General features: G+C 40.9%; 1 protein-coding gene and 1 long non-coding RNA gene across 7 annotated transcripts in view; one reads left to right on the top strand and one right to left on the bottom strand.

Annotated features, from left to right (window-relative positions):
* ZNF133 (zinc finger protein 133) overlaps positions 1-9,659 on the top strand; it is a 28,362-nt gene extending 18,703 nt beyond the window's left edge. For 4 of the 6 annotated variants that reach the window (XM_049699110.1, XM_033429381.2, XM_033429382.2 and 1 more), the window contains exon 4: positions 7,736-9,659. In XM_049699110.1, coding sequence (XP_049555067.1) covers positions 7,736-9,501 — 1,766 coding nt within the window. In that variant the 3' untranslated portion in view covers positions 9,502-9,659. Of the gene's footprint in view, positions 1-3,724; positions 6,691-7,735 lie in introns of those variants that run through there. The other 2 variants (XM_049699112.1, XM_049699111.1) reach the window with 2 other exon arrangements.
* Positions 35-27,899, bottom strand: LOC125961394 (uncharacterized). Its single transcript, XR_007472076.1, has 2 exons — positions 27,865-27,899; positions 35-1,942 (listed from the first exon to the last, which is right to left on the bottom strand). It is a non-coding gene; the product is annotated as an uncharacterized LOC125961394 (long non-coding RNA).
* Positions 27,900-27,901: the final 2 nt, after the last annotated feature.

Here is a 27,901-nt window from a genome sequence, read left to right as displayed (position 1 = left end):
TCTTTATCCATTCATCTGTTGATGGACACTTAGGTTGCTTCCATGTCCTGGCTATTGTAAATAGAGCTGCAATAAACATTTTGGTACATGACTCTCTTTTTTTTTTTTTTTTTGCGCAATACGTGGGCCTCTCACTGTTGTGGCCTCTCCCGTTGTGGAGCACAGGCTCCGGACGCGCAGGCCCAGTGGCCATGGCTCACGGGCCCAGCCGCTCCGCGGCATGTGGGATCTTCCCAGACCGGGGCACGAACCCGTGTCCCCTGCATTGGCAGGCGGACTCTCAACCACTGCACCACCAGGGAAGCCCCCATGACTCTTTTTGAATTATGGTTTTCTCAGGGTATATGCCCAGTAGTGGGATTGCTGGGTCATATGGTAGTTCTATTTTTAGTTTTTTTTTTTTTTTGCGGTACGCGGGCCTCTCACTGTTGTGGCCTCTCCCGTTGCAGAGCACAGGCTCCGGACGCGCAGTCTCAGCGGCTGTGGCTCACGGACCCAGCCGCTCCGCGGCATGTGGGATCTTCCCGGACCACGGCACGAACCCGTGTCCCCTGCATCGGCAGGCGGACTCCCAACCACTGCGCCACCAGGGAAGCCCCTATTTTTAGTTTTTTAAGGAACCTCCATACTGTTCTCCATAGTGGCTGTATCAATTTACATTCCCACCAACAGTGCAAGAGGGTTCCCTTTCCTCCACACCCTCTCCAGCATTTATTGTTTCTAGATTTTTTGATGATGGCCATTCTGAGCAGTGTGAGATGATATCTCATTGTAGTTTTGATTTGCATTTCTCTAATGATTAATGATGTTGAGCATCCTTTCATGTGTTTGTTGGCGATCTGTGTATCTTCTTTGGAGAAATGTCTATTTAGGTCTTCTGCCCATTTTTGGATTGGGATGTTTGTTTTTTTGATATTGAGCTGCATGAGCTGCTTGTAAATTTTGGAGATTGATCCTTTGTCAGTTTCTTCATTTGCAAATATTTTCTCCCATTCTGAGGGTTGTCTTTTGGTCTTGTTTATGGTTTCCTTTGCTGTGCAAAAGCTTTGAAGTTTCATGAGGTCCCATTTGTTTATTTTTGTTTTTATTTCCATTTCTCTAGGAGGTGGGTCAAAAAGGATCTTGCTGTGATTTATGTCAGAGTGTTCTGCCTATGTTTTCCTCTAAGAGCTTGATAGTGTCTGGCCTTACATTTAGGTCTTTAATCCATTTTGAGTTTACTTTTGTCTATGGTGTTAGGGAGTGTTCTAATTTCATACTTTTACATGTACCTGTCCAGTTTCCCAGCATCACTTATTGAAGAGGCTGTCTTTTCTCCACTGTATATTCTTGCCTCCTTTATCAAAGATAAGGTGACCATATGTGCGTGGGTTTATCTCTGGGCTTTCTATCCTGTTCCACTGATCTATATTTCTGTTTTTGTGCCAGTACCATACTGTCTTGATTACTGTAGCTTTGTAGTATAGTCTGAAGCCAGGAAGGCTGATTCCTCCAGCTCCATTTTTCATTGTCAAGATTGCTTTGGTTATTCGGGGTCTTTTGTGTTTCCATACAAATTGTGAAATTTTTTGTTCTAGTTCTGTGAAAAATGCCAGTGGTAGTTTAATAGGGATTGCATTAAATCTGTAGATTGCTTTGGGTAGTATAGTCATTTTCACAATATTGATTCTTCCAATCCAAGAACATGGTATTATCTCTCCATCTGTTTGTATCATCTTTAATTTCTTTTATCAGTGTCTTATAATTTTCTGCATACAGGTCTTTTGTCTCCTTAGGTAGGTTTATTCCTAGATATTTTATTCTTTTTGTTGCAATGGTAAATGGGAGTGTTTTCTATTTTTTTTTTTTTTTTGGCAGTACGTGGGCCTCTCACTGTTGTGGCCTCTCCCGTTGCGGAGCACAGGCTCTGGACGCTCAGGCTCAGCAGCCATGGCTCACGGGCCTACCCGCTCCGCGGCATATGGGATCTTCTTGGACCGGGTCACGAACCCGTGTCCCCTGCATCGGCAGGTGGACTCTCAACCACTGCGCCACCAGGGAAGCCCTTGAGCAGCTTTTCATGTGCTTCTTGGCCATCTGTATGTCTTCTTTGGAGAAATGTCTATTTAGGTCTCCTGCCCACTTTTGGATTGGGTTGTTTGTTTAATATTGAGCTGCATGAGCTGTTTATATATTTTGGAGATTAATCCTTTGTCCGTTGATTCGTTTACAAATATTTTCTCCCATTCTGAGGGTTGTCTTTTTGTCTTGTGTATGGTTTCCTTTGCTGTGCAAAAGCTTTGAAGTTTCATTAGGTCCCATTTGTTTATTTTTGTTTTTATTTCCATTACTCTAGGAGGTGGATCAAAAAAGATCTTGCTGTGATTTATGTCAAAGAGTGTTCTTCCAATGTTTTCCTCTAGGAGTTTTATAGTGTCCGGTCTTACATTCACGTCTAGAATCCACTTTGAGTTTATTTTTGTGTATGGTGTTACAGAGTGTTCTAATTTCATTCTTTTACATGTAGCTGTCCAGTTTTCCAGCACCACTAATTGAAGAGACTGTCTTTTCTCCATTGTATATCTTTGCCTCCTTTGTCATAGATTAGTTGACCATAGGTGTGTGGGTTTAATCTCTGGGCTTTCTATCTTGTTCCATTGATCTATGTTTCTGTTTTTGTGCCAGTACCATATTGTCTTCATTACTGTAGCTTTGTAGTATAGTCTGAAGTCAGGGAGTCTGATTCCTCCAGTCCATTTTTTTCCTTCAAGACTGCTTTGGCTATTCGGGGTCTTTTGTATCTCCATACAAATTTTAAGATGATTTGTTCTAGTTCCGTAAAAACTGCCATTGGTAATTTGATAGGGATTGCATTGAATCTGTAGATTGCTTTGGGTAGTATAGTCATTTTCACAATATTGATTCTTCCAATCCAAGAACATGGTATATCTCTCTATCTGTTGGTATCATCTTTAATTTCTTTCAACAGTGTCTTACAGTTTTCTGCATACATGTCTTTTGTCTCCCTAGGTAGGTTTATTCCTAGGTATTTTATTCCTTTTGTTGCAATGGTAAATGGGAGTGTTTCCACAATTTCTTTTTCAGATTTTTCATCATTAGTGTATAGGAATGCAAGATACTTCTGTTCATTAATTTTGTATCCTGCAACTTTACCAAATTCACTGATTAGCTCTAGTAGTTTTCTGGTAGCATTTTTAGGATTCTCTATGTATAGTATCATGTCATCTACAAACAGTGACAGTTTTACTTCTTCTTTTCCAGTTTGTATTCCTTTTATTTCTTTTTCTTCTCTGATTGCCGTGGCTAGGACTTCCAAAACTATGTTGAATAATAGTGGTGAGAGTGGACATCCTTGTCTCGTTCCTGATCTTAGAGGAAATGCTTTCAGTTTTTCACCATTGAGAATGATGTTTGCTGTGGGTTTGTCATATATGGTCTTTATTATGTTGAGGTAGGTTCCCTCTATGCCCACTTTCTGGAGAGTTTTTATCATAAATGGGTGTTGAATTTTGTCAGAAGCTTTTTCTGCATCTATTGAGATGCTCATATGGTTTTTATTCTTCAATTTGTTAATATGGTGTATCACATTGATTGATTTGCGTATATTGAAGAATCCTTGCATCCCTGGGATAAATCCCACTTGATCATGGTATTTGATCCTTTTAATGTGCTGTTGGATTCTGTTTGTTAGTATTTTGTTGAGGATTTTTGCATCTATATTCATCAGTGATATTGGTCTGTAATTTTTTTTTTTTTTTTTTTTTGGTAGTATCTTTGTCTGGTTTCGGTATCAGGGTGCTGGTGGCCTCATAGAATGAGTTTGGGAGTGTTCCTTCCTCTGCAATTTTTGGGAAGAGTTTGAGAAGGATGGGTGTTAGCTCTTCTCTGAGTGTTTGATAGAATTCACCTGTGAAGCCATTGGTCCTGGACGTTTGTTTGTTGGAAGATTTTTAATCACAGTTTCAATTTCATTACTTGTGATTGGTCTGTTCATATTTTCTATTTCTTCCTGTTTCAGTCTTGGAAGGTTATACCTTTCTAAGAATTTGTCCATTTCTTCCAGGTTGTCCATTTTATTGGCATAGAGTTGCTTGTAGTAGTTTCTTAGGATGCTTTATATTTCTGTGGTGTCTGTTGTAACTTCTCCTTTTTCATTTCTAATTTTATTGATTTGAGTCCTCTCCCTCTTCTTCTTGATGAGTCTGGCTGGTTTATCAATTTTGTTTATCTTCTCAAAGAACCAGCTTTTAGTTTTATTGATCTTTGCTGTTGTTTTCTTTGTGTCTATTTTACTTATTTCTGCTCTGGTCTTTATGATTTCTTTCCTTCTGCTTTGGGTTTAGTTTGTTCTTCTTTCTCTAGGTCCTTTAGGTGTAAGGTTAGATTGTTTACTTGAGATTTTTCTTGTTTCTTGAGGTAGGCTTGTATAGCTATAAACTTCCCCCTTACAACTGCTTTTGCTGCATCCCATAGGTTTTGGTCGTCATGTTTTCATTGTCATTTGTTTCTAGGTATTTTTTGATTTCTTCTTTGGTTTCTTGAGTGATCTCGGTTATTTAGTAACGTATTGTTTAGCCTCCATGTGTGTTTTTTATGTTTTTTTCCCTGTAATTCATTTCTAATCTCATAGCGTTGTCAGAAAAGATGCTTGATATGATTTCAGTTTTCTTAAATTTACTGAGGCTTGATTTGTGACCCAAGATGTGATCTATCCTGGAGAATGTTCCGTGTGCACTTGAGAAGAATGTGTAATCTGCTGTTTTGGGATGGAATGTCCTATAAATATCAATTAAATCTATCTGGTCTATTGTGTTAGTTAAAGCTTCTGTTTCCTTATTTGTTTTCATTTTGGATGATCTGTCCATTGGTGTAAGTGAGGTGTTAAAGTCCCCCACTATTATTGTGTTACTGTCGATTTCCTCTTTTATAGCTGTTGGCACTTGCCTTATGTATTGAGGTGCTCCTATGTTGGGTGCATATATATTTATAATTGTTATATCTTCTTCTTGGATTGACCCCTTGATCATTATGTAGTGTCCTTCCTTGTCTCTTGTAACATTCTTTATTTTAAAGTCTATTTTATCTGATATGAGTATAGCTACTCCAGCTTTCTTCTGATTTCCATTTGCATGGAATATCTTTTTCCATCCCCTCACTTTCAGTCTGTATGTGTCCCTAGGTCTGAAGTGGGTCTCTTGTAGACAGCATATATATGGGTCTTGTTTTTGTATCCATTCAGCAAGCCTGTGTCTTTTGGTTGGAGCATTTAATCCATTCACGTTTAAGGTAATTATCGATGTGTATGTTCCTTTACCATTTTCTTAATTGTTTTGGGTTTGTTTTTGTAGGTCCTTTTCTTCTCTTGTGTTTCCCACTTAGAGAAGTTCCTTTAGCATTTGTTGTGGAGCTGGTTTGGTGGTGCAGAATTCTCTTAGCTTTTGCGCGTCTGTAAAGCTTTTGATTTCTCCATCGAATCTGAATGAGATCCTTGCCAGATAGAGTAATCTTGGTTGTAGTTTCTTCCCTTTCATCACTTTATATCATGCCACTCCCTTCTGGCTTGTAGAGTTTGTGCTGAGAAATCAGCTGTTAACCTTATTGGAGTTCCCTTGTATGTTACTTTTCATTTTTCCTTTGCTGCTTTCAATAATTTTTGTCTTTAATTTTTGCCAATTTGATTACTATGTGTCTCAGCGTGTTTCTCCTTGGGTTTATCCTGTATGGGACTTGCTGTGCTTCCTGGACTTGGGTGGCTATTTCCTTTCCCATGTTAGGGAAGTTTTCGACTATAATCTCTTCAAATATTTTCTTGCGTCCTTTCTCTCTCTCTTCTCCTTCTGGGACCCCTATAATGTGAATGTTGTTGCTTTTAATATTGTCCCGGAGGTCTCTTAGGCTGTCTTCATTTCTTTTCATTCTTTTTTCTTTATTCTGTTCCGCAGCAGTGAATTCCACCATTCAAGCCTTCCAGGTCACTTATCCGTTCTTCTGCCTCAGTTATTCTGCTATTGATTCCTTCTAGTGTAGTTTTCATTTCAGTTATTGTGTTGTTCATCTCTGTTTGTTTGTTCTTTAATTCTTCTAGGTCTTTGTTAAACATTTCTTGCATCTTCTCGATCTTTGCCTCCATTCTTTTTCTGAGGTCCTGGATCATCTTCACTCTCATTATTCTGAATTCTTTTTCTGGAAGGTTGCCTGTCTCCACTTCATTTAGTTGTTTTTCTGGGGTTTTATATTGTTCCTTCATCTGGTACATAGCCCTCTGCCTTTTCATCTTGTCTCTCTTTCTGTGAATTTTTTCCCCCCCCCACAGGCTGCAGGATTGTAGTTCTTCTTGCTTCTGCTGTCTGCCCTCTGGTGGATGAGGCTATCTAAGAGGCTTGTGCAAGTTTCCTGATGGGAGGGACTGGTGGTGGGTAGAGCTGACTGTTGCTCTGGTGGGCAGAGCTTAGTAAAACTTTAATCCGCTTGACTGTTGATGGGTGGGTCTGGGTTCCCTCCCTGTTGGTTGTTTGGCCTGAGGCAGCCCAACACTGGAGCCTACCTGGGCTCTTTGGTGGGGCTAATGGCAGACTCTGGGAGGGCTCACGCCAAGGAGTACTTCCCAGAACTTCTGCTGCCAGTTTCCTTGTCCCCACGATGAGCCACAGCCACCCCCCACCCCTGCAGGAGACCCTCTAACACTAGCAGGTAGGTCTGGTTCAGTCTCCGCTGGGGTCACTGCTCCTTCCCCTGGGTCCCAATGCACACACTACTTTGTGCCCTCCAAGAGTGGAGTCTCTGTATCCCCCAGTCCTGTTGAAGTCCTGCAATCAATTCCTGCTAGGCTTCAAAGTCTGATTCTCTATAGGAATTCCTCCTCCCGTTGCCGGGCTCCCAGGTTGGGAAGCCTGACGTGGGGCTCAGAACCTTCACTCCAGTGGGTGGACTTCTGTGGTATAATTATTCTCCAGTCTGTGAGTCACCCACCCACCAGTTATGGGATTTGATTTTACTGTGATTGTGCCCCTCCTACCGTCTCATTGTGGCTTCTCCTTTGTCTTTGGATGTGGGGTATCTTTTTTGGTGAGTTCCAGTGTCTTCCTGTCAATGATTGTCCAGCAGCTCGTTGTGATTCTGGTGTTCTTGCAAGAGGGAGTGAGAGCATGTCCTTCTACTCCGCCATCTTGGTTCCTCCCCCTGGGGAAATTTTTATTTAGATTAATTACGGAAGTTAACAGGGCTTGAATTGGTCAGGGGTACCATTCACTGGGGGGCCTAGACTATGTTTGTGTTGTTTATTGCTGAACGCCTACTGCCTTGTAGAAATTCTGGTACAAAGTAATCCTCTAATGAATATTTGTTAGTGAGGTGGGACACTCCAGTTCAGGTGTTTTTGCTCGTGATCTCTTTAACCACGACTATGCTGCCTCCTCCACCAGGGGTCCTCCAGTCTGAATGACTGCTCTCCTTCCACCCCATTCTCCTAGGGAAACAGGGGAGACAAAGACCCTTCCACGAGGGTCCTGTGGTTAGATCTCTCTGTCATAGAATACCGTTTGGGCCCAGTTTCTATCACCGTGGTGGCTGGGCGTTAGGAGGTAAATGTAGCAGGTCCTGTGAAGGAAGTCTTGCCGGGTAGCCCATAAGTTCTAAGCATTTGGAAGAACAGGGAATCAAGTCTTAACATCAGATGAGGCAGAACTGCTCCGGCTGCCTCGGGTCTCAGTTCTGACTCACGCTTCTCTCTCTGCAGCAGAACCAAAGCCAGAACTCCACCTCGGTCCCTTCCGCCCTCCAGACTTCTCCAGTCAGCAGCTCCGCATGCAGCACATGCTGTGTAGTCACCCTCCCTGGATCTTCACGTGCTGGTGTGCAGAAGAGCCTGTCCGGCCAGGAGCTCCGTGCCCTGGGGATCAGCAGCAGCAGCAGCAGCAGCAGCAGCAGCGAGCCTCTGATGGAAATCCCTGGAATGACAAAGCAGAAGGTCAGGAGAGAGAAGGCACCCAGCCTTTGTTTGGAAAGACAAAGAAAAGGACTTCAGGCGTGTTCCCCAGGCCGCCACCCCAGCAGCAGCCGGTCAACTCTGGGGATGGCATCCAAGGCGTGGAGGGAGTGGCCAGCCCAGCTCAGACGGGGAGTCCCGAGGAAACAGACAGACTGTTGAAGAGGATAGAAGTCTTAGGATTTGGAACAGTCAACTGTGGGGAGTGTGGCCTGGGCTTCAGCAAGATGACAAACCTGCTCAGTCACCAGAGGATACACTCAGGGGAGAAGCCGTATGTGTGCGGGGTGTGTGAGAAGGGCTTTAGCCTAAAGAAAAGCCTTGCCAGACACCAGAAGGCACACTCGGGGGAGAAGCCCATCGTGTGCAGGGAGTGTGGGCGAGGCTTTAACCGCAAGTCGACACTCATCATACACGAGAGGACACACTCAGGTGAGAAGCCTTACATGTGCAGCGAGTGCGGGCGAGGCTTCAGCCAGAAGTCAAACCTCATCATACACCAGCGGACACACTCTGGGGAGAAGCCCTACGTGTGCCAGGAATGTGGGAAAGGCTTCAGCCAGAAGTCAGCCGTCGTCAGACACCAGAGGACGCACTTGGAGGAGAAGACCATCGTGTGCAGTGACTGTGGACTGGGCTTCAGCGACAGGTCGAACCTCATCTCACACCAGAGGACACACTCCGGGGAGAAGCCTTATGCCTGCAAGGAGTGTGGGCGGTGCTTCAGGCAGAGAACCACCCTTGTCAACCACCAGAGGACACACTCCAAGGAGAAGCCTTATGTGTGTGGCGTGTGTGGGCACAGCTTCAGCCAGAATTCAACCCTCATCTCACACAGGCGGACACACACTGGGGAGAAGCCTTACGTGTGTGGGGTGTGTGGGCGAGGCTTTAGTCTCAAGTCACACCTCAACAGACACCAGAACATACACTCAGGGGATAAGCCCATTGTGTGTAAGGACTGTGGGCGAGGCTTCAGCCAGCAGTCAAATCTCATCAGACACCAGAGGACACACTCAGGGGAAAAGCCCATGGTGTGTGAGGAGTGCGGGCGAGGCTTCAGCCAGAAGTCAAACCTTGTTGCACACCAGAGGACACACTCAGGGGAAAAGCCGTACGTGTGCAGGGAGTGTGGGCGAGGCTTCAGTCACCAGGCAGGTCTCATCCGGCACAGGCGGAAACACTCGAGGGAAAAGCCTTACACGTGCCGGCAGTGTGGACTCGGCTTCAGCAATAAGTCAGCTTTAATCACGCACAAATGGGTACACTCGGAAGAGAAGCCCTGTCTATTCAGAGAGTGTGGCCAAGGCTTTCCCCAAAAGTCACACCTCATCTTACATCAGATGACACACCAGGGCAGGAAGCCTTATGTGTGCAAGACGTGTGGACAGGGCTTTAGCCAGAAGTCTCACCTCAGCAGACACAGGAGGATGAAGTCCGCCCACCACAAACTGCGACTTCAGTCTGACCCCGAGGCCTACTCAGAGCAATCTTCTGACCCCTTGCACTCTCTCTGAGAGTGAAGACGGTGGTGAGGACTGGATAATCAAACATCGTACACTTTCATAAAACGCATTCCGTAAGTGGTCAAAGGACATTTGCCTTCGTTTACTTCCTCCATGCTAAGTCTTCATGTTTTGTGGTCTTTTGTTCTAATAAACTGCTTCTTTACAAACCTTGGCTGTGTTATTTCATTCTCTCTTCTATAAAGATAGGGACTAAGGAGTGTTAACGGAAATCTTGAGCTATTGAGTCCACTATTCCATAAAAATCCAATTCCTTCTAAGACATAAGAACTGAGTCACTCCGTATTTATTGGAAAAGTCCTGTATAGGGAGAGAATCTGGGGACTGTATTCAGGGGATTTAGGTGAGGGGAGGGAATCTTCCAGGAAATATGGCTTCCCCTAGCCATTCCTCTCATCTGCAGCCCCCTTTCTTGCCCCTCTCCTCCTGGCTCTGAAACATCTACATTGTTGCCTTTGCTGAATCATCCCCTAACTACCTTTATTGCTTTTTTTCAGGCTTTAGTCCCTAGTCCTCATGTTTTGGGGCCCCCTTGACAACATATTGTCCCCAGCACTCCAGTCTCAGAGCCTGGTCCTCTGGCTATGACAACCTTGGGTCTCCAGTCACACCCATTCAGATCACCAAGAACATGGTGCTCTGATAATGAGACAGCCTGTAAGCAGGTGCCCTCCTAAGCCCTTCGGTAACAGGAATAAGACTTGAAGCCACATTCCCAAATCAGCCCTGTAACATCAGGGTTAGAACTTCCAGTTGTGCTCCTTGGCACTCCACCCCATGCCCAGCCCTCGTGCCAACTATCCAGTAACTGGCCTAAGGTCCCTTAGCCACACACCCTCCAGAGTTAAAACTTAGTTCTCCAACCACAAGGCTGTTTATCATAGTGAAAAGATATTTAATCATATTTGAAGATTCTCAACCATACTTCCTTCATTGTGTTCCCATCCACAGTGGTTTTGCTTTAAACAAGTGGCCTTTAAGGTAAGGATCATCTCAAGGTTGCAGCTATGAAAACCTTTAAGACTTCAGAAGATTTCAGTATGCAGCTCCTAGACCCTACCAACTCCACAAAATGGTTTCTATGAGTTTTAAGGGTATCATCCCACGGCACCCTACACTCAACCCAAACCAGAGAGGGGCCTGACTTGAAAAGGTTTGTAGGTTTGGTTTCATCTAATGGAGTGAAATTCAGTTAAGAGGCATAGGAAACCCAAGACATTTGAAATAGAAACACCAGCTTAGTCTGAAAAGGGCAGAGAAAAATGCCTACGTTTATATGGGCAGGGAGGCAGGCTGAGAAATATACTGATCTGTAAACAGGCCATTTCTTAGGGAAAAGGAAGAATAACAGTGCAGACACAAAAGCCATGAGAGTCACTCCCAGGGGGCAGTACCAGGCACTTGTCAAGGAACTGATGGCATGTGCCTGGCTCAACTTCACAGCCCACACCAGGACACGTGGTCAGACTGTCAAAAGAGAGAATCTTGAAAGCATGGAAAGAGACATGCGACATACAAGAGATCCTCAGTAAGATTGACAGCCGGTTTTCGGTAGATACCATGGATGCCAGAAGGCAGCAGGATGGTATATTTAATGTGCTTGAAAGAAAAAAAGGTCAACCAAGAATTCTATGTCTGGCAAAAGTAGAGAAGTTAAGACATTCTCAGAAGGTTTGAGGGAGTTCATAACTAATAGACATGACCTACAAGAAATGCTCAAGGCTGGAACGAAAGGACACTGGAATAGTAACTTGAAGCCATACAAAATGATAATAATAATGCCAGTAAAGGTAGCTGCATAGTTATGTATGAAGTCAGTATTATCATATTTTTGGCATGTAACTTTCTCATACGTGATTTAAAAGACAAATGAATAAACAATCATAAACCTGTTAATGAGCACGTAATGTATAAAGATATAAGTTGTGACAATACAACATAAGATGGGATGGAATTGTATAGAATAATTTTTATATGCTATTGAAATTAAGTTGGCATTAATTCAAACTAGTGGTTAGAAAATTAAGATGATAATTGTAATCTCCAGGGTAATTTTGAAGAAAATAACTAGAAAAAATATACAGAAGTATATCCTGTACATATGTAAATAAGTACATACAGAAATACACAATTTATATTTTGAGAAAAAAATCAAAATTATACACTTGAAAAAATTAAACACAAAAGAAGGCAGTATTGGATGAATTGGGGAACAAAACTTATATAAGCTATACAGAAAATACCACAGTTGCAAAAGTATGTCCTTATCAGTAATTACTTTGAATATAGATGGGTTAAGCTCTCCAATGAAGAGGGACACCAGCAGAATGGATTAAAAAACACATGATCCAACTATATGCTATCTCAGAGATTCTCACTTTAGATCCAAAAGCACAAACAGGTTGAAAGTGAATGAATGGAAAAAAGGATATTCCATGCAAATAATAACCAAAACAGAGGTGAGGCAGCTATACTAATATCACAATACCGGACTTCAAGTCAAAAATTGTTTCAAGAGGGCTTCCCTGGTGGCGCAGTGGTTGAGAGTCCGCCTGCTGATGCAGGGGACGCGGGTTTGTGCCCCGGTCTGGGAAGATCCCACATGCCGCGGAGCGGCTGGGCCCGTGAGCCATGGCCGCTGAGCCTGCGCGTCTGGAGCCTGTGCTCCGCAACGGGAGAGGCCACAACAGTGAGAGGCCCGCGTAACGCAAAAAAAAAAAAGTTTCAAGAGACAATGACATTCTATGTTGATAAAAGGGTTAATCCATCAAGAAAATGTAACAATTACATACACACCTAGTAACAGTGCCCCGCAACGTATGAAGTAGACAGTTACATACACACCTAGTAACAGTGCCCCGCAACATATGAAGTAGACAATTACATACACACCTAGTAACAGTGCCCCGCAACATATGAAGTAGACAATTATATACACACCTAGTAACAGTGCCCCGCAACATATGAAGTAGAAAATTAACAGAATTGAAGGGAGGAATAGTTCTGCAATAATAATTGAAGATTTCAATGCCCCACCTTAAATAATGGATGGAGAAACTAGACAGAAGATCAATAAGGAAACAGAGGACTTGAGCATTACTGTAAACCAACTAGACCCAACAGACATGCACAGAACACTCCACCCAACAGTGGAATACACATGCTTCTCCAGTGCATGTGGAATATTCTCCAAAATATGTAGGGCCATAGAAAAGTTCTCAATAAATACTAAAAGATTGAAATCATACCGGGTATCTTCTCTGTCTGACCACAATAAAATGAAACTAGAAATCAGTAACAAGGAAAACTGGAAATTCCACAGATGTGTGGAAACAACACACTTGCAAACAACCAGTGGGTCAAAGAAGGAATCGCAAGGGAAACTAGAAAATGCTTTGAATGGAGCAATGAATGCCTGCTGCTAAGGTTTCCACCATGGGTGCAAGGAAGAAGTTTTCTGATGCCATTTGTCTGATTATGACAGCTAAAATCAAATGGGGAAACATGGGAATTTTAAAACACAGAGGGGGCAGATAATTTTTCAACTCAACGTTGTAAACAGCAGAGCCTGTTATACTCCAAAAAATGTAAAAAGTGAAAAAAAGGAATCTAAAATTTGAGTTTATATTAGCAATGCTGGAAAATTATTTCCCTTACACCCTTGCCTTCTGGTTGATTCCACTTTAAAAACTAAAAGATCAAAATTAATTTTTTGTCAAAATTAATTTAGATTAAAAGGAAACTAATGACTATTCAATTTTAAATTGCTTTGAGATGAATGAAATGAAAACACAACGAAACTTACGGGGTACAGCAAAAGTAGTGCTCAGGAAATTTATAGCTACAAAGGCCTACGTTTAAAAAGAAGGAAGATCTAGGGGCTTCCCTGGTGGTGCAGTGGTTAAGAATCTGCCTGCCAATGCAGGGGACATGGGTTTGAGCCCTGGTCAGGGAAGATCCCACATGCCATGGAGCAACTAAGCCCTCACGCTGCAACTACTGAGCCTGCGAGCCACAACTACTGAGCCCGTGCACCACAACAAAGAGTAGCCCCCGCTCACCACAACTAGGGAAAGCCCGCACGCAGCAATGAAGACACAATGCAGCCAAAAATAAATAGATTTAAAAAAATTAAAAAATAAAAAGAAGATCTCAAATCATGAACCTAAGCTTTGAACTTAGGAAACTAGAAAAAGGGCAAACTCAAACTTGAAGCAAGGATAAAAGAACAAAGATAAGAGTGGAAATTAACATAGACAATAGAAATTAATAGACACAAATCAATGAAACAAAAAGTTTCTTTGAAAAGAGCAACAACACCGACAAACTTTTAGCGAAACTGACTAAGACAAAAAGAGAGGAGCCTCAAATGACTAAAATTAGAAATTAAAGTGGGCCGTTACTAATGACTTTACAGAACCGAAAAGGATTATAAGAGCATGCCGTGAATTATTGTGTCAACAAATTAGTTAACCTAGATGAACAGATAGCTTGAAACATACAAACCCTTAATCCTGTATAAATAGGAAATCTGAACAGACCAATACGAATAAGGTGATCGAGTCAGTAATCAAAAACCTTCCAACAAAGTAAAGCCCGGAATCAGATGGCTTTGCTGGCGACTTCTACCACTTAAAGATTTTACACCAATTCTTCTCAAAATCTTACAAAACCTCTTCCTAATTCATTCTGTGAGGCCAGTATTACCCTGATACAAAGCCTGACAGAGACAACATGAGAAAACTACAGACTAATATCCTTTATGGACCTTGATGGAAAAATCCCCAACAAAATGCTAGCAACCAAATCCAGCAGCACGTTACAAGGATTTCACACTATGACGGAGTGGCTTCCTGGTTCAGCACAGGAAAGTCCATCAATACAATACACACGTTCATAGAATGATGGTTAAAACACACACAGAAACATGCACACATTCCATTTATATGAATACCCAGAATAAGCCAATCCAAAGAGACACAAGGCAAATTAGTGGTTGCGAGCGGCTAAGGAGAAGGGGGAAATAGGGAGTATCTTCCCTATTAGTGATAAAGGGCTGCCATTTGGGGTAATAAAAATGTTCTGGAACTAGACAGTGATGATGGCTGCAGAACATTGTGAATGTGTCAAAAGCCATTGAATTGTATACTTTAAAAATGGTTAAAATGATAAATTTTATATTATCTGAATCTTATCTCAGTTAAAAATTTTAAAAACCTTACCTAGCCAAATCCTATAATAGGTAGAAGAATAAAAATCTAGGGACAAATCTGGTGCCACAAAAATATTTGAGGCCTAAAATTGCCGATGTAAAATAAAGCTTACGGGACTTCCCTGGTGGCCCAGTGGTTAGGACTCCGTGCTCCCCATGCAGGGGCCCGGGTTCGATCCCTGGTCAGGGAACTAGATCCCGCATGCTGCAACTAAGACCTGGTGCGGCCAAATAAATATTTTTTAAAAAATAAAATAAAGCTCACACACACTTGGTAAAATCCTAAACTGGCAGCAACAGCGTTTCAATTGTTTTCTTAAGTTTTTCCAAAACAAATTGAGAGAAACGGTTCTGAAAAACCGTTGCTCTGTATATGGCGCACAGCTGATTGTTTGGGATTGTTAAATCCTCTAAGTACCTGTTTATCAATCTATAAAGTGTGAAAGCAAACATCTCAGAAGTGGGTGTACCATCCTGCTGGCCGGCCAGAATGAGTGCTTGGTTTTGTGATGTCAATTTGCAGGGAGCCTTTCTCGGGAGAAGCAAAATTTTGTGTTCTAATCCCTGTTCTCAGGCTCCATACAGTATTATAGAGAACAACGCAGTCCTTACAGAATATTGAGACAGTCCACAGCGAAAGGCTCATTTCTGTACCCCAGTCTCTCAGTGCTACTCGTGAGCCAAAGGGGATGCCTTCACAGAGGAGAGGGTTAGCCAAGAAAGTTTTCATTAAAGGTGTGGAACTTTAGGGAGAGATCAGGGAATGATGACAAGGACTTGGAAAGTCAGAGGAGAGAAAGAATAACCCAGGAAAAACTGGAAGTAGAATTTTTAGGCATGGAAATAACAGCTATAGTTTCCACAAAGAGACTGCTTTGCCTGGATTTTAGGGAACGTATTAGGGAAATTAGATAAATTGTTACCAATGGTCAAATTCTAGAGGCTTCAGAAGCCAGTTTGAGGAGTCTAGAATTGGAATTATAAAGGAAAGGGTCAAAATAAAATAAACAAAATGCTGAGGCACTTAAACTGTGGGAGAAATTCAGTGAAAGGCAGAAAAAACCACCACCAACAGCCTGACAATAAATGGTACTCAAGTCTGGATATAGAGGTAGGAGAGAAAAGGTAAGATGCCTGGCCTTTTCCAAGTCAACCATTAAATATCTTTCAATGCTAGTATACTTTTCTACTTTTGCTATTTTAATTTATCTCAAATCCAGAGGATACCCTATGCTTCCAACTGCATCTGTAGCTTTTTTTTTTTTTTTTTTAAACACATCTCCACTCTCCTTCATGTGTCTAACTGCAGAGATTCCCACCAGGGCTCAGACTTCTGAGTAAACAATGGTGTCTTCCATCCTGAAAAACGTGTGCTCTGCTGCCCCACTGCCCTGAGCTTTGATAGGAGAATGTGGGAACCAAGAGACGATTAGGTCCTGATTTGTAAAATTTTAGTGTTTAGTGTTGATGAGCCTTTTCAGATAGTTCCTTCACGTTAAATTAATACAACCCCAAATATGTGTTCTTTACTTGAAGGGAGACACTTGCTGACTGACCCAGAGTCTGAGGTCCTGATTGACGACGTTCTTTTATTCCTCATGATTTGAGTCTAGATAGTATAACAATAAGTGGTGAAGCTGCCTGGGTTTGAGTCAATATAAATACCAAGGCTCCCCTGCCTTCCCCTCTGTACCCAAGAAGAGAATTTATAATCTGTATCTCTGCTTCCAGTTCTCTGAAACAGAACCTGTTTCGGCCATATTCCCTGAGAAAACGGCAACAAATTCGAAATCACTATCAGTTTTAAAAAAATCTAAACACAAATTTAATGGCAATTTCTCATGGCCTATTGGTTAATAAATCGCGTCTGAAAATTATGTTAAAGAATAAAGAATACGAATATTGGTAAGCTTATAACTGAAAATCCATACTTAGACAAGTATTGTGGTTGCCCTACTAGTCACTACTAATTAGGTTTTTTTTTTTTTTTTTTTTTTTTTTTTTTTTTCCGGTACGCGAGTCCCTCACTGTTGTGGCCTCTCCCGCTGCGGAGCACAGGCACCGGACGCGCAGGCTCAGCGGCCATGGCTCACGGGCCCAGCCGCTCCGCGGCACGTGGGATCCTCCCGGACCGGGGCACGAGCCCGCGTCCCCTGCATCGGCAGGCGGACTCCCAACCACTGCGCCCCCAGGGAAGCCCTAGGCCTTTTTTATTGCATTAATTTGAGTAATATTTTTATGTCTTTCATCCTTTTTCTTGGGTTTCTTTGGCTGAATTTTTTCCTAGGTTCTTGATTTGTACACATACCTTGTTAATTTCTAGTCTTTCTGTTTAAAGCTAAGAATTATTGTTTGAAGAACACTTTGAGGCTTAAATGCATATTGCTAAGTGAAAGAAGCCAGTATACTAGCCAAGATATGACAGCAACCCAAGAGGCATCAACAGAAAACAGATAAAGATGTGGTATATATACACAATGAAATATTACTCAGCAATAAAAAAGAACAAACTTCTGCCATTTGCAGCAACATGGTTGGACCTAGAGAATATTATGCCTACTGAAATAAGTCAGGCAGACAAAGACAAATACTGCATATGTGGAATATAAAAAATACAAATGAATGTACATAGCAAAACAGAAACAGACTCAAAGATACAGAAAACAAACTAATGGTTACCAGACGGGAGAGGGAAGGTGAGGGGCAAGTTAGCGGTGAGGATTAAGAGAAACAAACTACTATGTATAAGATAGATAAACAACAAGGATACATTGTACACAGGGAATTATAGCCATTATCTTGTAATAACTTTTAATGGAGTATAACCTGTAAAAATACTGAATCACTATGCTATACACCTGAAACTAACATTGTAAATCAACTATACTTCAATAAAACAAAGAAGCCAGTTCCATCACATCAAAAAGACGAAAATATGTAGGAATAAACCTACCTAAGGAGGCAGAAGACTTGTACTCTGAAAACTATAAGATGCTGATGAAAGAAATTGAAGACGACAAAAACAGATGGAAAGATACACAGTGTTCCTGGATTGAAGAATCAATATCATTAAAATGACCATACTATCCAAGGCAATCTATAGATTAAATGCAATCCCTATCAAAATACCAATAGCAGGACTTCCCTAGTGGCTCAGTGGTTAATATTCCGCACTCCTAATGCAGGGGGCCTGGCTTCGATCCCTGCTCAAGGAACTAGATCCCACATGCATGCTGCAACTAAGAGTTCACATGCCACAACTAAGGAGCCCATGTGCTACAACTAAGACCCAGTGCAACCAAATAAATAAATAAAACTTATCTCTTAAAAAAATACCAATAGCATTTTTCACAGAAATAGAACAAATAGTTTTAAAATTTGTATGGAAACACAAAAGACCCCAAATAGCCAAAACCATCTTGAGAAAGAAGAACTGAGCTGGAGGAATCACGCTCCCTGACTTCAGACTATACTACAAAGCTACAGTCATCAGGACTTCCCTGGTGGTCCAGTGGTTAAGGTTCCACACTCCCAGTGCAGGGGGCCCAGGTTCAATCCCTACTCAGGGAACTAGATCCTGCATGCTGCAACTAATAACCTGCATGCCATAACTAAAAGAGCCCTCATGCCGCAATGAAGATCCCACATGCAGCGACTAAGACCTGGCGCAGAAAAATAAATAAATATTTTTTGTAAAAAGTAAAAAGAAACGAGAAATCAATTAGAGAAAATAGCTACAGTCAGCAAAAGAGTATGGTGCTGGCACAAAAAAAGGACACATAGATCAATGGAACAGGATAGAAAGCTCAGAAATAAACCCATACACTTATGGTCAATTAGTCTATGACAAATGAGGCAAAAATATACAATGGCGAAAAGACAGTCTCTTCAATAAGTGGTGCCAGGAAAACTGGATGGCTACATGTAAAAGGATGAAATTAGAACATTCTCTAAAACCATATACAAAAATAAACTCAAAATGGATTAAAGGCCTAAATGTAAGACCAGAAACCATAAAACTCCTAGAGGAAAACATAGGCAGAATGCTCTTTGACATAAATCGTAGCAATATTTTTTCCGATCTATCTCCTAAAGCAAAGGAAATAAAAGCAAAAACAAATGGAACCTAATTAAATTTAAAAGCTTCTGCATAGCAAAGGAAACCATTGACAAAAAGACAACCTACTGAATGAGAGAAAATATTTGCAAATGATATGATCAATAAGGGGTTAATATCCAAAATATATAAACAGCTCATACAACTCAATATCAAAAAATAAACCCACTTAAAAAGTGGGCAGAAGAACTGAATAGACATTTTTCCAAAGAGGAAATGCGATGGCTAACAGGCACATGGAAAGATGCTCAACATTGCTAATCATAGGGGAAATGTAAATCAAAACCACAATGAGATGTCACCTCACACCTGTCAGAATGGCTATCATCAAAAAGAACACAAATAACAAATATTGGCAAGGATGTGGAGAAAAGGGAACCTTCATACACTGTTGCTGGGAATGTAAATTGGTACAGCCGCTGTGAAAACAGTATGGAGGTTCCTCAAAAATCTAGAAATAGAACTACCATATGACCCAGGAATTCCACTCCTAGGTATATATCTGCAAAAAGCAAAAACACTCATTCAAAAAGATACTTGCACCCCAATGTTCATAGTGGCATTATTTACAATTGGCAAGATATGGAAGTAACGTAAGTGTCCAACAACAGACAAATGGATAAAGAAGATATGGTGTATACACACACACACACACACAAAATGGAATACTAAGCCATAAAAAATGAAATGTTGCCATTTGCAGCAACATAGATGGACTTGGAGGGCATTATGCTGAGTGAAATAAGTCAGAGAAAGACAAACACTGTATGATGTCACTTATATGTGGACTCTGAAAAACACAACAAACTAGTAATATTTAAAAAAAGCAGGCACTTCCCTGGTGGTGCAGTGGTTAAGAATCCGCCTGCCAATGTAGGGGAGATGGGTTTGATCCCTGGTCCGGGAAGAGTCCACATGCCACGGAGCAACTAAGTCAGTGTGCCACAACTACTGAGCCCGCGTGCCACAACTACTGAAGCCCACGTGCCTAGAGCCCATACTCTGCAACAAAGAGAAGCCACCACTATGAGAAGCCCATGCACTGCAATGAAGAGTAGCCCCTGCTTGCCGCAACTAGAGAAAGCCTGTGTGCAGCAACGAAGACCCAATGCAGCCAAAAATAAAATAAATAAAATAAATTAATTAAAAAAAGTTTTATAAAGCAGCAGCAGACTCAGATATAGAGAACAAACTAGCGGTTACCAGTGGGGAGAGGGAAGGGGGGAGGGGCTAGACAGGGGTAGGGGATTAAGAAGTACAAACTATTATGTATAAAATAAGCTACAGGGATATACTATACAATGCAGGGAATATAGCAAATGTTTTATTAGCGATAAATGGAGTATATCTTTTAAAAATTGTGAATCACTATATTGTATCTGTAGCATAATATTGTACATTTACTTCAATTAAAAATTTTTTTAAAAGAAGCCAGTCTGAAAAGGCTATATAATGTATGATTCCAACTGTATGACATTCTGGAAAAGGCAAAACTATGGAAACCATAAAAAGATCAGTGGTTGCCAGGCGTTCAGGAGGAAAAAGGGAAGGACTGAGGAGGTAGAGCACATGGGATTTTCAGGGCACTGAAACTACCCTGTCTGGTTCTGGGATGGATATGTGACGTTATGCATTTGTCAAAACCCATAGAACGTAAAACACAAAGTGAACCCTAATGTAAACTACGGACTTCAGTTAGTAATGACTTATCAATAGTGGTTCCAATGTAACAAATGTGCCACATTAACAGACGTTAAACTAGGGGAAACTATCTACGAGAACTCAGCCACAATTTTCTGCAAACCTAAAACTGCTCTAAAAAAAAGTCTTAAATTTTTAAAGAGGTTTTTAGTAAAACCATGAGAAACACATAAAAATTCTTATATATCTGCAAAATCCAATGAGAAAATATCATTAAAGATAACATAATTTTGACATCAAGAAACACTTTACCTACCATTAACCTATGAAGAAATATCTAAGGTTTAAAAGAAGAACACTGTAAGATTTTACTGAGGATATTTTAAAAGGCACATATAATTGAGAAGACACAAACATGAATTCTGGAAAAGACAATATTTTAGAGGTGTATATTCCTCCCTTGATCTATAAATACAATAAAGTAAAAATAATTTAATAAAATTTTTAGTAGACCATCATAGATTTCAAGTTTCATCTAAAAGAGCAAATTTTGGAGAAAAGCAAAGAATTTTGATAAATGGTGGGAGACTTCCTCTAAGATATTTCAAAAACATACTATAGAGCTGTAATAAGTAAGACAGATTCCTATACATGCCGGCGTTGGGTTTATAAGAAATACTGCATTTCAAAGCAGGAGCAAAAGGAAAGATTTTTTTTTGAAGTATAATTGACATACAACGTTATATTAGTTTTGAGTGTAAAACATGATTTGATATTTGTATATATTGTGAAATGATCACCACAATAAGTCTAGTTAACATTTGTCACCATAGTTACAAAATTTTTTATTATGATGATAACTTTTAAGATTTACCCTCTTAGCAACTTTAAATCTACAATACAGTGTTACTAACTATAGTCACCATGCTGTACATCACATCCTAGGACTTATTTTATAACTGAAATTTTGTACCTTTTGACCACCTTCACCCATTTTGCCTACCACCCGGCCTCTGGCAACCACCAATTTGTTCTCTATATCTAAAATGTTTTTGGTGTTTTTTCTTTTAGATTCCACATGTATGTGAGATAATACCTGATTTTTCTTTTTCTGATATTTCACTTAGCATAATGCCCTCGAGGTCCATCCATGTTGTAACAAATGGCAAGCTTTCCTTCTTTTTCCAACTGAAAAAATTCCATTGCATGTGTATATATATATATATATATATATATATAAATCTTCTTTATTCATTTGTTGATATACACTTAGGTTGATTCCATATCTTGGCTAATGTAAACAATGCTGCAATGACTATGGGGTGTTGCATATATCTTTTCAAGTTAGTACTTTCAGGTTTGTTTTTTTTTTTGGATAAATACCCAGAAGTGGAATTGCTGGATCATATATAGTTCTATTTTTAATTTTTTGAGGAACCTCCATAATATTTTTCCATAGTGGCTGCACCAATTTACATTCCCACCAACAGTGCACAAGGGTTCCCTTTTTTCCACATCCTCACCAACACTTGTTATTTCTTGTCATTTTGATAATAACCATTCTAACAGCTGTGAGGTGATATCTCATTGTGGTTTTGATTTGCATTTCCTTGATGATTAGTGATGTTGAGCCATTATCTCTTCATGTACCTGTATGTCTTCTTTGGAAAAATGTCGATTCAGATCCTTTGCCCATTTTTTAATCAGATTGTTTGGCGTTTTGCTATTGAGTTATGTGAGTTCTTTATGTATTTTGGATATTAACCCCTTAATAGATATGATTTGCAAATATTTTATCCTATTCAGTTGGTTGCCTTTTCGTTTTGTTGATAGCTTCTGTGCACAGCAAAGGAAACATTTCAGTTTGATGGAGACTCATTTATTTTTGCTTTTGTTGACTATGCTTTCAGTGTCAAATCCAAAAAATCACTGCCAAGACCAATGTCACAGAGCTTACTGCCTATGTTTTCTTCTAGGAGTTTTATGGTTTCAGGTCTTACATTCAAGCCTTTAGTCCATTCTGAGTTACTTTTTGTGTATGGTGTAAGACAGTGGTCCAGTTTATTTTACATGTGGCTGTTCAGTTTTCCAAGTACCATTTACTAAAGAGACTGTCTTTTCCCATTGTATATTCTTGGCTCCTTTGTTGTAAATTAATTGACCATATATGCATGGGTTTATTTCTGAACTCTCTATTCTGTTCCATTGATATGGGTCTGGCTTTAGGCCAGTACCATACTGTTTTGATTACTGTGGCTTTGTAACATAGTCTGAAATCACAGAACATGATACCTCTGGCTTTTTTCTTTTTTCTCAATATTGCTTTGGCTATTCAGGGTCTTTTGTGGTTCCATATAGATTTTATGATTGTTTGTTCTACTTCTGTGAAAAATGCCATTGGAATTTTGATAGAAATTGCATTTAATCTGTAGATTGCTTTGGGTAGTATGGCTATTTTAAGAATATTAATTCTTCCAGTCCATGAGTATGGAATATTTTTCTATTTGTGTCTTCAACTTCTTTCATCAATGTCTTATAGTTTTCAGTATACAGTTTTTTCACTATCTTGGTTAAATTTATTCCTAGGTATTTAATATTTTTTTACACAATTGTAAATAGGATTTTTAATTTCTTTGATAGTTTGTTACTAGTATACAGAAATGCAACAGATTTCTATATATTGCTTGGTACTCTGCAACTTTACTGAATTCATTTATTCTAACAGTTTTTGGTGGCGTCTTTAGGGTTTTCTACATATAATATCTTGTCACCTGCAAATAGTGAGTTTTACTTCTCATTTTCAAATTTGGATGCCTCTTATTTTTTTCTTGCCTAATTGCTCTGGCTAGGACTTCCAATACTATGTTGAATAAAAGTGGCAGGAGTGGGCATTCTTGTCTTGTTTCTGATCTTCGAGGAAAATCTTTCAGCTTTTCACCATCAAGTATGATATTAGCTGTGGGCTTCTCATATATGACCTTTACTATGTTGAGGTATGTTTCCTCTCTACCCACTTAGTGGAGTTTTTAATCAAAACAGATGAATTTGTCAAATGCTTTTTCTGCAACTATTGTGATGCTCATATGATTTTTATCCTTCATTTTGTGTATCACACTGACTAATTTGCACATGTTGAACCATCCTTGAGTCCCTGGGAAAAAAATCCCACTTGATCATGGTGTATGACCCTTTTAATGTACTGTTTTGTTTGGTTTGTTAAATTTCAAGGATTTTTGCATCCATGTCCTTCAGGAATATTGGCCTGTAATTTTCTTTCTTTGTAATGTCTTTGTCTGGTTTTGATATCAGGGTAGTATTGGTCTCAAAATGAGTTTGGAAGCATTTATTCCTCTTCAATTTTTGGAAGAGTTTGAGAGCATAGGTATTAAATCATCTTTGAATATTTGAGAGAATTCAGTGATGCCATCTGGTGCTGAACTTTTCTTGGGATGTTTTTGACTACTGATTCAATTTCTTTACTAGTAATCTGTTCAGATTTTCTATATCTTCATGATTTAGTCTTGGAAGGCTATTTCTAGGAATTTGTCTGTTTCTTCTAGGTTGTCCAATTTGTTGGTGTATAATTGTTCATAGTAGTCTCTCATTAGCCTTTGTATTTCTGTAGTTTCAGTTTAACACCTTTTATTTCTGATTTGAGCCCTCTATCTTTTTTGTTGGTGAGTCTAGTTAAAGGTTTGTCAGTCTTGTTTATCTTTTCAATGAACCAGTTCTTAGTTTCATCGAACTTTTCTATCATCTTTGTTATTCTCTTTCTTCTACTAACTTTGGGCTTTGTTCTTTTTCTAGTTCCTTGATGTATAAAGGTTGAGGTTTTTCTTGTTTCTTGAGGTAGGCATTTATTGCTATGAACTTCTCTCGTTAGAATTGCTTTTGCTGATCCCTTAAGTTTTTGTACTTTGTATGTCCACTTTAGTTTGTCTCAAGGTATTTTATTTTGCTTTTGATTTCTTCATTGACCCATTGGTTGTCTAAGTAGCATGTTTAGTAGTATGTCTCCACATACTTGTGAGTTTAAAAGGAAGCATTTTTAAAGTATTGTTATAAGCTATACCTTTCTTTTGGAAAATGTAAGTTAGGTTGCCTATTTTATAGCCCTCCCCAACATAAATTCTGGGAAGCAAGTTCTTAGTACTAATAAAGGTACTAAGTAGTACCTACTAAAGAGATGTCTCGGGGGGAACAAAGTAATGCTTCTGGCAATTTACTCTAGGAGGAGAGACAGGACATTCGACTCTGGACACTTGTTGCAAGTTGAGGGGATCAGCGTTACAGAATTACAGCTGGAAAAACTCGCACTGCCCTCCCCAGAGGCAGCCCTCACTTTGAGCTGTGTGTGCTCCTTATATTCAAGTTGTCTGAAACACAGAACGCATGGACCTCACGGAAGGACGTTTTGGACCATTAATAAGTCAGCAAGGCGGCATCTCTGGGCTTCTGTGGCAACTAACCACCACCAATGCAATTTCCAAGACAAGACCATCTCACAAAGGACCCAGGAGTAATTCAAGTTGGGTGTGCCACCACTGAGGATTTGTTTCTACCCAATATTCCTGAGTTTTAAATTTATATCATTGTTGCCATTTTCAATAGAGTTTAGAGAAAATTAAAGGGATTGACTAACTTGCCCCAAACAGCTCTTTCTGTAAGCATAATTCGCACCTAACCACAGAGCCTCAAAATACATGAGGCAAAACTGACAAGACAGAAGGGAGAAATAAACTCAACAATAGTCATTGGAGATTTCAATACTCTACTTTCAAGAGTGGCCAAAACAATTAACAGCTCAGTAAGGAAACAGGAACTGAATACCACTCTAATCCAACCAGACCTAACAGACCGTGTAGCTCTACAGAGCACACCACACAGCGGCAGCAGAATCCATGTTCACAAACCTGTGGAAATTTAAATAACACCCTCTTATATAACCAATGGTTCAAAGAAGATATCACAAAGGAAATTAGAAAGTACTTTGAGATGAATGAAAATGAAAACACAACATATCGAGAGATATGGGAAACTGTGAAAGTAGCAGTCAGGGAAAATTTACAGCTATAAATGCCTAAATTTAAAAACATCTCATCAGTAACAAACTTCCACCTTAAGAAACTAGAAAAGGAAAGTTAAAAGTACACTCAAGGGCTTCCCTGGTGGCGCAGTGGTTGAGAGTCCGCCTGCCGATGCAGGGGACACGGGTTCGTGCCCCGGTCTGGGAAGATCCCACATGCCGCGGAGCGGCTGGGCCCGTGAGCCATGGCCGCTGAGCCTGTGCGTCCAGAGCCTGTGCTCTGCAATGGGAGAGGCCACAACAGTGTGAGGCCCGCATACCGCAAAAAAAAAAAAAAAAAAAAGTACACTCAAAGTTAGCAGAAGGAAGGAAATAAGGATTAGAGTGGAGAAAAATGAGAGAATAGAAAACAATAGAATCAGTGAACCCCAAAGTTTGTTCTTTGAAAAACATCAACAAAAGAAAAAAAGAGAAAGATGCAAATAACTAACATCAGAAATTAAAGTGAGGACATTGTTACTGACCTTACAAAAATTATAGGGAATACGAGGAAATACTGTGAGCAACTGTATGCTCTTCAACTAATTAGATAACCTAGATGCAATGTTCAAATTCCTAGAAAACGATGAACTACAGAAACTGATTCAAGAAGAAATAGAAAATCTAAACAAGTAAAGAAATAGAATATTTTAACGAAGAGTCTAGTATGGATGTAAGGATGTCAGAGGCACAGAGCTCAAGCACAGGGCACTCTGGGCCATCTCCAACCACGTGAGTAGGATGAGAGTAAGGAAGTCAGCCTTGCCCTGGAGGAAGTGAGTTAAATTCCTTCACCTACCCAGTAGTCTGGAATGGAGAAGAACCACCTACCTGCCTGCTCCATACCTGTGCCCCTTAGAGCAAAGCCTGGGAGCTGACAAGCCCCCGACACAGGCCCAGCATCACTATGAACCTGTATGTACCAATCCTGCCAGTCAGTCACTTACTAATACTGACCACCCACAAAGGCCCACCAGCCACTGAAGAGCATTAACAATAGGACATGTAAGTGAGCATGACATCACACGTGGCAGCCAGGTATACACACGTATTTGATTATGTCCATGTGGTTTAAGAGAATTAAAAACTTTCCAGTTGTTCCTTTGGGGAAAGAAGGGGGGATTAGTGAGAATTCCAGGAATGAAACTTCTAAGAAGACACTGTACACATTGACAGTTTTCAGTAGCTAGATTCCTGTATTGTGTGAAAATTTACATATGTTTTACATATGTGAAAACTTACATAGTGAGTTTATATTCACGTGAGGTGATTGTCCCAGTTCAAATTCATATTCCCCAAATAAACAAGGGGGTCTCTCCGAGAAACACTGACATGAGTCTTCACTGAGGAGAAATGAACAAATTAAAGTAATGAGTCTATTAAGGTAAATACCAAATACCGCCTCTGGGAAACAAGAGGGCGAGGAAGAGATGGTGGGGTGGGTAACACTTAGAAATACAGGTGAGGAGGGGAAGAAGGGGGTGGGTAGGAGGATGGGGGAGGGGAGAGGGGAGCGGAGAAGGTTCGGGGGGCGGGGAGGGAGGAGACAGGAAGGGTGAACAGAGAGATGAAGGTAAGTGGGGGGAAAGAGCTGATGTAAGAGATGAGGAGGGAATTTTAGGGGAGAAGGCGGCAAAGCAGGGTCCAAAATGTTCAGCAAATTCCGTGAAGATGTTTCTTAGGTCCTATCCGAACGGAACCGTGTTAGATTGGATTTGCATTCTAATAAAAAACTTGGCCAAAACCCAGAAAAAGCCTGTTTTAAGAAATGTATAAGTTCCTCTGTCATCAGATGACCCACGTATTTAAGAGCCTTCGCTACAGACACAGCCGGTCTGCCCAACCAAAGGGCAACAAGAGCCTTGCGCCACCCCCAGGCTTGGATCCCCACCACATGCAATGCCCACTCCCGACTCACCCAGGAAAGGGTCCTCAACAGAAGGGGGGCAGCAAGGGGGTGACAGGGCTGCCTTTGCGGGGAGCCCACAGCTGCTCCCCGGGCCCAGCTCTGTTCTCCTGAGCCCCCTACCCATTTCCTGGGACAAAACCACCAGCAGTTTGTGGCGTCCAGTTCTTCCCTGGAAAGGCAGGAGACGGTCCAGCTCTCTGTACAATTCGAGCCTGAAAGCATCTGTGCCCTTCTGTCGGTCACTTCAGGATCAAATGGAGGAGGGAGGAGCAGAGTACAGAGTCTTCCGGTCCGTGTTTTTTTTTGTTGTTGTTTTTTTTTGCGGTACGCGGGCCTCTCACCGTTGTGGCCTCTCCCGTTGCGGAGCACAGGCTCCAGACGCGCAGGCCCAGTGGCCATGGCTCATGGACCCAGCCGCTCTGCGGCATGTGGGATCTTCCCGGACTG

The sequence above is a fragment of the Orcinus orca genome, chromosome 16 (genome assembly GCF_937001465.1).
Source record: "Orcinus orca chromosome 16, mOrcOrc1.1, whole genome shotgun sequence".
In the NCBI taxonomy this organism is placed as follows: domain Eukaryota; kingdom Metazoa; phylum Chordata; class Mammalia; order Artiodactyla; family Delphinidae; genus Orcinus; species Orcinus orca.
Note: the sequence above shows the minus strand (reverse complement) of the source record. Positions and strands in the feature narration are given on the sequence as shown.